General features: G+C 40.4%; 1 protein-coding gene across 2 annotated transcripts in view; it reads right to left on the bottom strand.

Annotated features, from left to right (window-relative positions):
• Positions 1-2,009: 2,009 nt before the first annotated feature.
• The window catches only part of lepr (leptin receptor), a 36,123-nt gene continuing 25,916 nt past the window's right edge, over positions 2,010-12,216 (bottom strand). For both annotated transcript variants that reach the window (XM_030082420.1, XM_030082421.1), the window contains exons 11-21: positions 11,739-11,838; positions 11,289-11,503; positions 10,284-10,438; positions 9,522-9,675; positions 9,238-9,320; positions 8,007-8,220; positions 6,155-6,349; positions 5,950-6,033; positions 5,714-5,807; positions 5,264-5,339; positions 2,010-3,881 (exon numbers count right to left, since the gene is read on the bottom strand). In XM_030082420.1, the coding sequence (XP_029938280.1) occupies positions 2,952-3,881; positions 5,264-5,339; positions 5,714-5,807; positions 5,950-6,033; positions 6,155-6,349; positions 8,007-8,220; positions 9,238-9,320; positions 9,522-9,675; positions 10,284-10,438; positions 11,289-11,503; positions 11,739-11,838 (2,300 nt within the window). In that variant the 3' untranslated portion in view covers positions 2,010-2,951. The remainder of the gene's footprint in view (positions 3,882-5,263; positions 5,340-5,713; positions 5,808-5,949; positions 6,034-6,154; positions 6,350-8,006; positions 8,221-9,237; positions 9,321-9,521; positions 9,676-10,283; positions 10,439-11,288; positions 11,504-11,738; positions 11,839-12,216) is intronic.

Raw genomic sequence — 12,216 nt, forward strand, 5'->3', positions numbered from 1 at the left:
ATCACTGCCTCCTACCTTCACCTCCATGATTAATGGAAATTATACCACCTGGTCAGTTTGTGACCTGATTCACTGTCTACTGGTTGGCCCTCAAATATTCAAGCCTGCTTGTGTCACTATTGTTTTTGGCTTCTCTTGAATCCTTGCTTTGTCTGCCAGCTTGTGTTTTTTCCCCTCGTGTTCAGTCGAATCTCTACCAATGTTCTGTTGTGCTTTTTGGATTTGTACTCTGAGCTGTGGCAGCTGTAGATATTTGTGAAATAGAAAGTGGATAATATTTACTGTGCACCCCTAAGTTGTGTGCAAATAACACATTTGGAATTTCTCCACGGATCTGTATGGCTCAAGAAACACTGTGGTTTTTTTATATGCAGTATTTTCCTGAAACTCTTCATGAATGACTTTTCTTGTCATAGTGTCACCTTTCTCGTTTCCTCCATCAAATATTTCATCAATTCAGCCTGCAACATTTTTCTACCATCATTGTTTTTTTAAAACTGGGATCATTGCTCTACTGAACACTTTGATTCTGACACCATCAGCCCCACTGAGCTAAGTGTGATTTTGATGAAGTTCACGAGGTCAAGCAGTGATTAACTCAGTATAGGCTCTAATCAGAAAGAAGTGGCATTATTTACCTAACCCTAACCCTTTAAAAATGCAATTACGCAACAAGTCATTGATTACTCAAAGGTCTGAAATCTAAACTACAGCAGGAAGAATTGCCAAAATACTTCCTGGTGCATCATCTCCAGCTTCATTCCAGCGATCCAAAGCGGAAACTGTAAAATGTCTTCTTAAATGTATTACTCATTTAATAAGCTCAATGTTTAACTTATTTCCATAGCTGTCTGCCATGCCAGGTGTGACTTTAAAATATGAGCATTTTTTTTCTTTCTTATTTTAACATACAATCCTAATGGAAAAAAGCAAAAGCAGTGGCTTATTTACTGCTCTCCATCAGAAGAATACATCTTTGTGAAGTAGTATGGACTTCAGCTTGTCGCTTGCTCCATTCTTGTTCTATACAGTCACCTTTTTTTTTCTTTTTTTTTTTTTGATCCCTGTAATATTATTGCAATTGTTTTAGTTCTGCAAAACTAATCTTGGCCCCTTCAAGTCAATCTACCACCATAACAGCAACTGCTGCCCTTCTCTGTAACCTTTCCTTGTATAACCATGTCTGGGCCTGACGTTCCTTCAGGCCTGAGCACTTTGTAGCCTCTCGTTTCCAGAGGCAGCAGGGCTTCTCATTGCAGAGGCCTTCTATGGTAAACACACAACAGAAAGAGGGGGGGAAAAAGAACAGAGAGCCTTTAAGGACACATCCTTCATGGCATCTGTAAAATACCCTGAATCCCTCCAGTGCGCATTCCTGACATCTTGTGTCTATGAAGTGAAACTACATCCGCATGAAGCACCAGATGGCCTTGTGTTGGTGAGCTAGCACTCTACAGAGGGATGGCAGTTCCTGTTCATCCTCAGGCTGATTTATCCAAATAAAAGTCTTATGTTTTGTCCTGGGATAATTTCAAAGAACTGCTCTGTCACTGATAAAATGTGCATAATCCAGTGTTTTACTATATGAAGTTCATTTTGGTTAACCTCAAGTTACCATTAGAAAAACTGGACTGATGGCCAACACTTTTTCCTAAAGAAAAATTGACTTGTTTAGAATCTTCCAGTCTGAGAAAGAAAATATTTGATGCATTTTACATGAGGATGAAGCTTTGAAATTGGAAAATTGGCAGCCTTGATGTGCTCAGACCAGCCGGATCACATGACCTCGACCCAAAACCTCATGATTCCAATATATACGTGTTTACTTACTTTATAAGCTTCCTCTATCCCTATGCTGAGTGTTTGTGGATGGTCTTCCTGCTAAAGATATTAGTTCTTCGTCTTGCAGCTCCCTCATTAGTTCAAACACACGTGCACATAAATACACAAACACAAAGTTCACAATAAATACTTTATTTTTACCATGAAAAATACAGAGAAGCTCTCCATGTACAATATCGATTTGTGTCAATCTTGTTTTGTATTTCCATTTTTATAATAATTTTGGTCATCTTGCTAAATTCAAATGTAAATTATTTTGTCTTTATATACAACTATAATTTAAAATATTGAAACACAGAACAAAAATAGATATCACACATGTCAGTTACAGGACTGCACAAAGTACAAAAAAACTCCTTTGGGTTTGAATGAGTCAGTTCATGCAGATGTTAATGCACAAGCTGCTTGTGACGGCACAACTTGACACCTGCAGTAACTCACTGACTTTCACCATCAGCTGGCCTCACTTAGACACACCAAAAGCTTTGAAGTGACATCCAAGTGTTGGGCTTTACAGTAAAACCTACATTGAGAAGCCAAAAATGTGCAGATCATGGGGTTTTTCTCTCTCTTGGTTTGTGTGTATGCCTTTACTCTCTTTCATCTTCCATTTAAACACAAGAAATTAATTGGAAAATACTGCTTTCCAGTGTTTTAGCCAACAAGTGCAAGTAGGCATTCGCATTACTCCACCTCCTAAATATGCACGTATAACACCAGATGCACAAAGTCACCCGGTGACTCTTTACAATCCCTTCTGATGAACCAGTGTGCCTTCCCTGCACACGGCCTGCTACTCACCAGGTGCTTTATTTTTCCCAGAAAAGTAACAGCATCAGTCACAGATTCTGCACGATTGCATTATTGCACACAATAATGTGGATCATGAAAAAAGAAAGAGATGGCAATGCATGAGGCTCGTGCCTTTTTCGATGTCTTTTCCCACACAACACAAAAGCCACAATGATTGCAATCACACATCGAGGTGCGCTTACTCTTTCCAGCTCCACACCTCATTATGTCTGGTGGAACAAATGCAAATCTGCTGTGGTAAATGCTGAATCATGACACGGTGAACTACACCCAGGCTTTAATGGTGTACCAGCGTGTTACAGCTGCGGTGTGCTGTCGTGTTTCTGAGTTGCGAGTTGCCTCATGTACGCAGCAGTTCTGAACTGAGGCAGGTATAGTGAGGAGAAGCTGGACGGCATCTCTGATGGTCGTTCCCTGGAGTCCTCGGGGTCGAGCAGCGGGTGGGACTCTACAGGACAGTCCTCGCTGCTCAAAACACTTTTAAGAAGCTCAGTTTTTGTCTCTTCCCTTCTCTGCTGCTCATCTTCATCTTCACTCTCCTCATCCTCTGCCTGATAGTCCATCCCCAGATAATATAACTCTGTCTCCTTCTTCACGTCCACTTCATCTTCCTGTTCTGATGTTTCAGAGAACTCCTCCACAGAGTTGTAGGAGCAGGAGTGCCGGGGATCATCCATATCCCCACCGCGACAGCTGTCAAGCTCCCACAAGCCACCGGGGAAAGATCCGGAAATGTCAGAGTTGTTAGCGGAGAAATTTCCCTCATCACTGGAACTGTTGCCACTACTTTCTTTGTCATGAAGTTGGAAGGGCTGCTGGTCCTGATTCAGTTCTGAGGGCAGCACGGTGGCATATGTGACAGAAGACTGGGCCGAAGTGTCGGTGCCTCCTTGGCGCTGGTCCACCAGAGGAGGAAATGGCTGTAACTCATCAGGTCTGAGGTCTAAAGGGCTTAAAGCGTCCAGCGCGATGGTCACAGAAGGAGTTTCACTCAGAAGACCCTCACTCCCAGTAGGCTGGCTGACTTTGTGGTCAAATCCTGGGGACAGGGAGATCGCTATTGCAGTGGCCTGCTCAGGGGTCAGGGACACCAGTGGGTTTTGGATCAGGGCTATATTTTGAGTTTTATCCACTACGATAACATTGGAAATCTTTTCAGAGGGGAGCAGCAGTGGCCAGGCAGGCAGGCCTTCTGGAGGTCGGAACAGGTGGTCAAAGGCGTCCACCTAAAAGGGAATAACCGAAGCAATGAAGTTAAAACATGTTTTTTCTAATCAAGAGCCAATGAATAAAATTTTAAGACAACACCCCCTAGTGGCCAAAAATTATGGGCATGTCAAAAGTTACAACTCTTGATGCAGGATCTTCCTGATGTGATTATTATTGCTGTACATAAAAACGACCTTATATTTGATATTCTATACAGGGAAAATGTTTTAATGTTTGTTTAAAAAAAAAAAAAAAGTCCCCACAAGCCTTGATTCCCATAAAATGATAATGGAACATATCCACCAGAACGAGCACATTGTTTAATGCATTTCACAACTTTGCCAATGAGTAGAAAACTTTCATTGAAACTGACAATTTTTCTATATTAATCATTTACCCTGGTTGACCATTTAAAGACACTACAATCAGACTGGCTTATTTACAGGTGATATTTGTTTCTGTAGGACGTAGCATTAAGGTTCACCTCTGAGCCTACTGTGTTGGGGATCGTTGATCCTCTACCTGGTCAGTGCTCCTGCGTGTTCTTAACAGCTGTAGCTCTTGTCTAGTTCTCGCCAAAGTTCATGTTTTGGTTTGGTGCTGTGGCTGGTTATGTTTTAGACCAATGGACGGTGTCAGGCTTTCCTCATTATCTCTCCACCTGCAGTGTGTATATGCGCTGTCCTCTGTCTGATCAGTCCATCTCTATTTGTTGTGTCCAGTTCTGTGCATTTCTTCTGACGTGTAATTTTTTAGATTACCCTCATCTGTTTCGGTCTACTTCGATGAAGGTCTGTATCTGTACTACACACAAACCTCCACATTATCCAGGGCTGTGAGGAAGTAATGGCATAAATATGAGTTCTTGTAGCTTCAACATATGGCCAGAAACTTTTCTCATGTGGTTTTCGACGGATACTAAGCGATTGATCAGAGATTTGACCACATGGTTTGGACCACAGTTTGACCCTCTTCCTCTCACAGGAAGACTTGAATTGAATTGACTTCATTATGAATGAAGTGTTCTGACCTCTGTATGCATTATATCATGACTATCATGCTTGAACTGAGCAAGGCTGACTTGGCATTTTTTCATGCTGTCACATATTATTTTTAATTTTCTAAAATAAAAATCAGTGGGATAAAGGGACCTTTGGTTATTGCTTTTCTTTATGAATTAGTAACTCAAACTGCAGTAAAAACACTGAGATTTCACCTTGGAAACTGTTTGAAAATCCTAATTAATGTTTGTACGTTTATTGTAATGCTGGATAATCATATAAATTGTCAACTATCAAGCAAATTAGTGACATTTAACAGTACTTTATTAAAAAGTTCAATTTCAATTGCAAATAAATGGATTTCAACATGACTTTTGTTTGTTTGTGAGTTGATTTACCTTTTGGAAGTCCAACCCTCGAGCCCAAGAACACTTCTTTGGGTTGGGGACATCTTTCCACACAAACTTTTTCATCCTGGAAATGAAAAACAACAGATATTCAAGTGAGATACAACATGGAAACAGTAATTTTTCCTAACATATTCCTGTCTCATGCCTCCTCCTTTCATCAGCCAGCATCAAGTCTAATTTCACCCCTGTGACCTGTGAAATGTCACATCTCAGGCTTTTAATCGCTGGTGTCTCTTCACTCCAAATTAAATGAACATAGGGCTTCCATCCTTTAACATGTTTGTCGAGAAAACTAATTACATGCATGACACCTCACACAGTCTCATAAAAAGGTTATCCGTCTTCATCATAGTAGGTGCTGTTTTTGACTTGTGAACGAACGTAATTCAGTATCCACAGGTTTGAAGTTTTACTCCCACCCGTTTCACTAGCTCTTACTGGTTTTGGGAAAGGACCAAGGTGACTAACAGCACAATGGAAAGGAAGGAGATGATCATCATCATCATGTACACTGCAGGATCTCCTCTGGACGCTGAAAAAAAAAACAAAACAAACAAAAAAAAAAAACATATCAAAGCTTTACATAATGCCACAAGTAAAGGTGCTGGAATTTTTTAATGTTCTACTACTTGAGTTATTTAAAGAATATCACAGTTGGAAACCTTCAGACATACCCAGTGTGAACACCGGCTGTTCTTCCCCATCAGCAAACACAGGATACAAGTAGAAGCCGTACTCCTCTGAGGAGAAGAAGTCGCCTGACAGGACAAATCAAAACAGCTGCAGGTTAGTGTGGATACGCACACTTTCACCTGATAGAAACACAGGTATCCGTTCAAAACAGAAATAGCAAGGTGATGGCGATGGTCGAGGAATTACCCCTCAGATGAACGAGGCGGTCTGTGTATGGGAGTCTGGCCCAGGTTTCTTCACTCGCTCCCGACTGTTGCTGCCCCTGTGGAGACCACTGGACCACCATGAACAGAGGCACGGAGCAGTTGTCCAACAAGCTCCACGACAGCGACACACACGTGCTGTTGACAACCGCCACATGAAACGAACGCACACAATGACCTGCGAGTGAACAAGTGACAGCAGATGAATGAATACAATGCAGTCTAGTGATTTATACAGTACAGTCTGAGGTTCGACCTTAAGCCTGAACTTTTCGTCTTTTCTATCCAATCTGCAAACAGGTGATAATTTTGCAGGTTATTGTGGTTGGAACATTTAACAGAGCTTCAAATTGTCCAAGTGTCATTGTCTTTTCCTTCAACCACATTATCAATTTAACTGATCGAGATTGAACTATATCACAAAAACTTAATGTGTGGTTTCATCAACTACAGCCATGTGAACAGTGTGCAAGTTTATTTAACTAACTGTTTGGAATAATCTGCAATGTGAAACAGGATTTGAGGCTTAGAAAAAAGTTAGCAGTCATGTAAGTTATAGAAATAACCCTGTAAAAACTATCTGAAAAATGTAAGAAATTCGTATAAAATTTTCTGATCTCCATCTCCAATCACTCTGAGTGTATAACAATAATGTATGAATATCCACCATCACTATTTATCATTAAAGCTGGACTGGGAAACAAGTTTGCTAATAATCTCATATGTTTATCTGTCAGACAGCCATTTTTGTTCCTAATTAACAAAGAAAACATGTTGTCAGAGCAGGCACTGTGGCAGCTTGACCTTTCAGAGCTGCATTAGTTGTTTTAAATGATAATGGGAGAGAGTAAACATGTTCTCTAATACTCCAGCACAAGTGAAAAAATGTTAAGCAATGTTTTCGTGAAAACAAATTACAAAAAACTGGCCATCTTCATGGAAACCATTTTTATTTCTGCCAGTTAGGCGTCTGAGTCATGAGTAATGGCAGAGACGGAAATTACCCACAGACAGACGGATGTCATTAAAACAAAATGAGCCTTGTTGCCTCTGTTTTGAATGCTCCACACACTATTTAGTACCCTGAAGCTAATGGCTGCCAGGTCTTGTTTATTGCTTAATGTACTCCGCAGAGAGACATGTAGCTCAGCTGTATGTGTAGATGCAATCCCAAAGTTTGAGGCACATTATTCTGTCATACATAAATTAATTATGCATATATGACAGATGTGCCCAAATAATAGCAAATTAACACATACAAAAACAAATGAAAAACTTTACTCTGGACTTATTTTGTCTTAAAAAGTGATGCTGTTTCCAATAAACTTTAGGAAATAGAAAATTCTGTCAAGTTGAGTGTTTATAGGTTACCTGGTAAAATAAGCAAGTACATAAGTAAGATAACAATATCCTGGAAATGCTGTGCTGTTCAGAAGCTCTGAATACAACATTCAGCATCTTATTTCCTTTCCAGTGAATCTGCACCCGTGTCTGGTCTGTGGATACAAGCCATGAATCATGAACCTGAACGAGCTGATGAAACTCACGTCTACTGAATAAAAAAGCTGTTAGTACAGGGTTTCTTTTATTTTAAATCTTTAGTCTGACAGTGAATTACTGATCATAGGATTCATGGATTAATGTGAACTGTAGAGTCGTCCGTCCAGAATCTGTTTTCATAATGCTATAAACATGAATTTCAAATCCAAAGTATTGCTTTTATGTAAGTAAATATGTTGATTCTATACGTATTTTATCTGTATTTTGATTTGTCTTTTTTTGATCATATTCATTTTGCCTCTAAGGTAGAATAAACATGTTACGTGCTAACTCACGTTTAGGCTTTCTGTCCAGGGTCATGTTCATGTTGTCAGAGGAGTTTCCCAGACTGTTGTAGGCCTCCACAGTGACAGTCTGGGGCTCCTGGTTCCACTCAAAGCTGTAAGAAGACATCGGCTTGATTCGCTGCCGTTTCACCAAGCCGCCTGCACCCTGGTGCTGGACTATATATCCATCCACACAGTAGGAGCTTCTGGATGCAGGGAGGTGCTGGGAGACAAAGTAGATAATTTTTAAAGATGAGCTGTAAATACTGTGAAAACAAAATTTAGCTAACCTTGCTTAACACTCAGCAATTTTCTTTGTTATGTTTAATAGTTTAATGTCTACTGATCTGAAGTCTTTCCTTCTAGTCTTCCTTCTATTTTCACAAACGTGCCAATGTAGACCTCAGACTATATGGGATTCAAACTACAGATTTCAACATGTCCTGGGTCAATGCTCTCTCAATAACTCAATCAGTCACCTTTCTATTGATTCTGCACAAACATCAAGTTTCATGATATAAAAGGACATAAAATTTAGTTCATTAAGTTGCAGAATATGTGTCATGCCTTTATTTCAAACCTCCTGCTGTGTGAGAGTTTAGAATGTTTATTAAATGGCTAGGCAATATATCAAAAATCTCAGATATATCAATATTTTTCTGAAATTTGATATTGAAAATTATAATATTGTTCATTTCGTTAGAGCTTTCGCATTAATGATATGAATTTTGGACTCTAGCGGAGAAGGGGGGATCAGATGTTTAGCTGGTGAACAGCTGCAGGCAAAACTCATTCACTTCATGAAAACACAGTGGTAGAAAACAGCCTTGTCAGATCAGATCAGACTCACACACAAAGCCAGACTCTGCTGTTGTTTCTGTTTCTGCAGATCTAAAGTGTCTGAATCTCCTGTGACCCACGCCATGTCTCAACTCCAATCCCGCTCCAACTTCAGAAACCAAACACACCCCTGGCGTTGCTCCTTTCCCAGGTACAAGATATATCTTCACCGTTTGGATTTTATGGATACTTTTATGGTTGCTCTGCCTGATTGCCCAGGCATCTCTCATTGAAACCATAAGACCTTTGCACGAATACCTCAATCCCTCATTCTGTCGTCTGAATTGTGCGAGCGTTGTGTTCTGCTTCCTGGCAAATTAACATCATCCTGATGACCTCTTAGCAGCACAAACACAATAAGACTAACCATTCAATCATGGGCTTAAATGTTTCTGCATACCTCAAACAACAGAGTAACGTTGGTCTGGTTTCCGAATGAGGCATCCTGACGGATTCTCCAAAAATCAGGGCCGCGCTCAGGGGCTGAGAGAGGAGACAAATATGACAGGATTTACTTCTCTGTTACAGTTAGTGATCGAGCAGATGGTACTGGCAGGGGGAATTTCCCATATGGGAATAAATCAAGAGACGTTTGTCCAGGTTTTTTATTTTTTTAAACGGTTGGAGAAGTTGGGAACTGATGTCAATACATTTGATATATATTAATTTATTTCTATATTTTACCTCTGCTGTTTTGTGGTGTGGAGTAAACTGACTCGCTCCATTCACTCCAGTATCCGGTGCCATTTGTGTGCATGCAGCGAACTTGTGTAGCATACACCTGGCACATGTCTGACACTGTGACCTCCGCCATGGAAACCCGCACCGAGCTCAGGACCTGCAAACACAATATTTTTAGGTCTCTTGGAAAATGGAAAGGAAAATATCTGTGTGTGTGTGTGTGTGTGTGTGTGTGTGTGTGTGTGTGTGTGTGTGTGTGTGTGTGTGTGTGTGTGTGTGTGTGTGGAGAGGACAGCTGCACTACCTCTAGCCTTTCTAATCAATCAGAGAGAGAAAGGGTTTTTTTGTTCATATTTTTGAGGGATGAGTGGATCTCACAATAGAAAGCATGTGAACAATTCCAAAGATGATTAATTCCATTGTAATAGGAATTTAAATTAAAAAAAAAAAAAAAAAAAAAACTGATCTGACATGGGGCTTGTGAGTTCAACATTGTGATCCAGCAAAAACTTCATTCACTCATTATCTGTATCTGAAGATCCAAATAGTCAAATTTCCCCTGTGTGGATGGATGCAATGCATGTTTTTTTATGATGTCCTCACTTCATGACAGACGTGACTAATGCAACAGACACACACTCAGTTCTTAGTCGACAATCACACATTCACTGAGAGAGCATCACAAATGTCCACTAATGGTAAATAAAGGTCACCAAGGCTTTCTGTCGCTTTGCTCATATTGAAAAGTCTAGAGGAAGACCTCACCTGCCACTCTGGCTGGTCCCCCAGGACAGACTTTGGTCGGTAGCGAAACTGACACTGAAGACCCTGTGCTGGTAGAGACGGCGGCTCCCAGGTGACCCTCAGGACCCCGTTCCTCTGACTGACTGCTCTCACGGAGGTGGGGGGATTGGGTTTCACTGCAGGTGAGGCAAACCACACAAAACAGTTTCAGCTTGTTTTTCAACATGCCAACAACTATGTACATATTGGAATGTAACACAATGAATGTAAAAAAAAATGTAACAATTCAATTCTGTTGAGTTCAGATCAATTCAGTTTAATTTGTTAGTTCTGCTTCAACTTGTACTCTTAGAAAAACCTCGGGACAAGCCGGACCTCAGAGAACAAAGCCTTCTGTTGGCTAATAAGGGACTAGCAGCACTTTAAGATATGATGAGCTTTAAAGACGGACTTGATTCCAGATTTAGCAGTAAGTTAATGAAGAGAAGCGAGCATTGGAACGATGTGATCTCTGATGCTGGTTATTGTCAGTTCTTTTTGCTGCAGCATTTTCAATCTTGCAAAGACCTTTTGAGCTGTTATTGTGACACCCTGATGAAAGAAATTCAGTCTGCTCTGGAAGTAATAAATGCATGAATTAGTTTTTAAATGTCACTCTGAGTCAACATGTTGGAAGAAGGCAGTTCTGCAGACTTGCTTAATGTAGGAGAAGGATAAATCTTCTCACTACAACTCTGAATTGTGACTGTAAAAGTAAAGAAAGAGCAAAATAGTATTTCACTCTGTTTTGACTGGTTACGCATATGATCTGTAGACCATGTGTAAATATAAATTTAACAGCCAAGCAGATTAAATGACTCAATGTCTTGTCTTCATGGCTGAATTTAAATTTCTGTGGTAAAAATGTAACAAGCAGCCACTTTTGACATTATAAGGAGGAGAAAGTGAAGATATTTGTGTTCACATGTAACCAGTGTAAAAGTTGTTGGGTTTGTAATGTAATACTGTTTTTAAAACCTTTCTCACCGTGATCTATCGGCGATACGTAGACAGGTTTGGACTTGATGGGGCCGAACATGGACGGCATCTCCAGCCATAGCTTGTAGCAGTTCATGCGAAGAGGCTGGATGATGCAAGTTGTTGACCTGGATTTCACTGAGGTGCATTCAGGGTCCATGGACCCCACATCCTCCCCAAGCCTCTCCCTCTCCTCCATCTCATCACATGTCAGGTCAGCCCACCTTCATTGGAAACAAGACCAAAAAAACATCATGTGTGCTCATCTTCACCTCACATAGTTCACTATCATGTTTTACTGTCAAAAAAATAAACAAACTTTGACACATTCTTTGCTTTAACATCCACATGCTGGGAAATAACATCACTGCGACCCCTGTCCTGTTACTGCCGCCCCAGTGAAGCCCTCCCAACATGGTGAAAGAATGACTCTTCATATTATAGTACATGTTGCTTTACTTGGATCTAAATATGGGCTTAGTCCACTGTGTCATTGTCCAGCTGCAGTCCATTGCATCGATATCCCCATTGGTTTCACAGTTTATATCAATTGGTGCCCCTGAAACACATAAAAGAGAAACACTGTGAGGCTTAGTAACAAAAAGTGGCTTCACCCGGAATATCTTTTGAGCTCTGCAATGCATTTTGTTTTTACCGTTGTTAGTCTGTTCTGTTTTTGTTTAATTAAAGAAAAAAAAGCGAACACAGACAAAGAGACAGCAAAACTGTATCCCCAGAATGTTTAATTACTACATGAAATGCAATGTTTTTAAAACTAAATGTTTATTTTGTCCCCCAAAATTAGTGATGAAAACTACTGTTGAAACACATGCACAGACACACACACACACACACACACACACACACACACACACACACACTGCACCTGAATGCTCACACTGCACCTGCTGTGTCACACACCAAGAAGTGTTATGTT

This window comes from Salarias fasciatus, chromosome 23, assembly GCF_902148845.1.
Source record: "Salarias fasciatus chromosome 23, fSalaFa1.1, whole genome shotgun sequence".
NCBI classification, from domain to species: Eukaryota; Metazoa; Chordata; class Actinopteri; order Blenniiformes; family Blenniidae; genus Salarias; species Salarias fasciatus.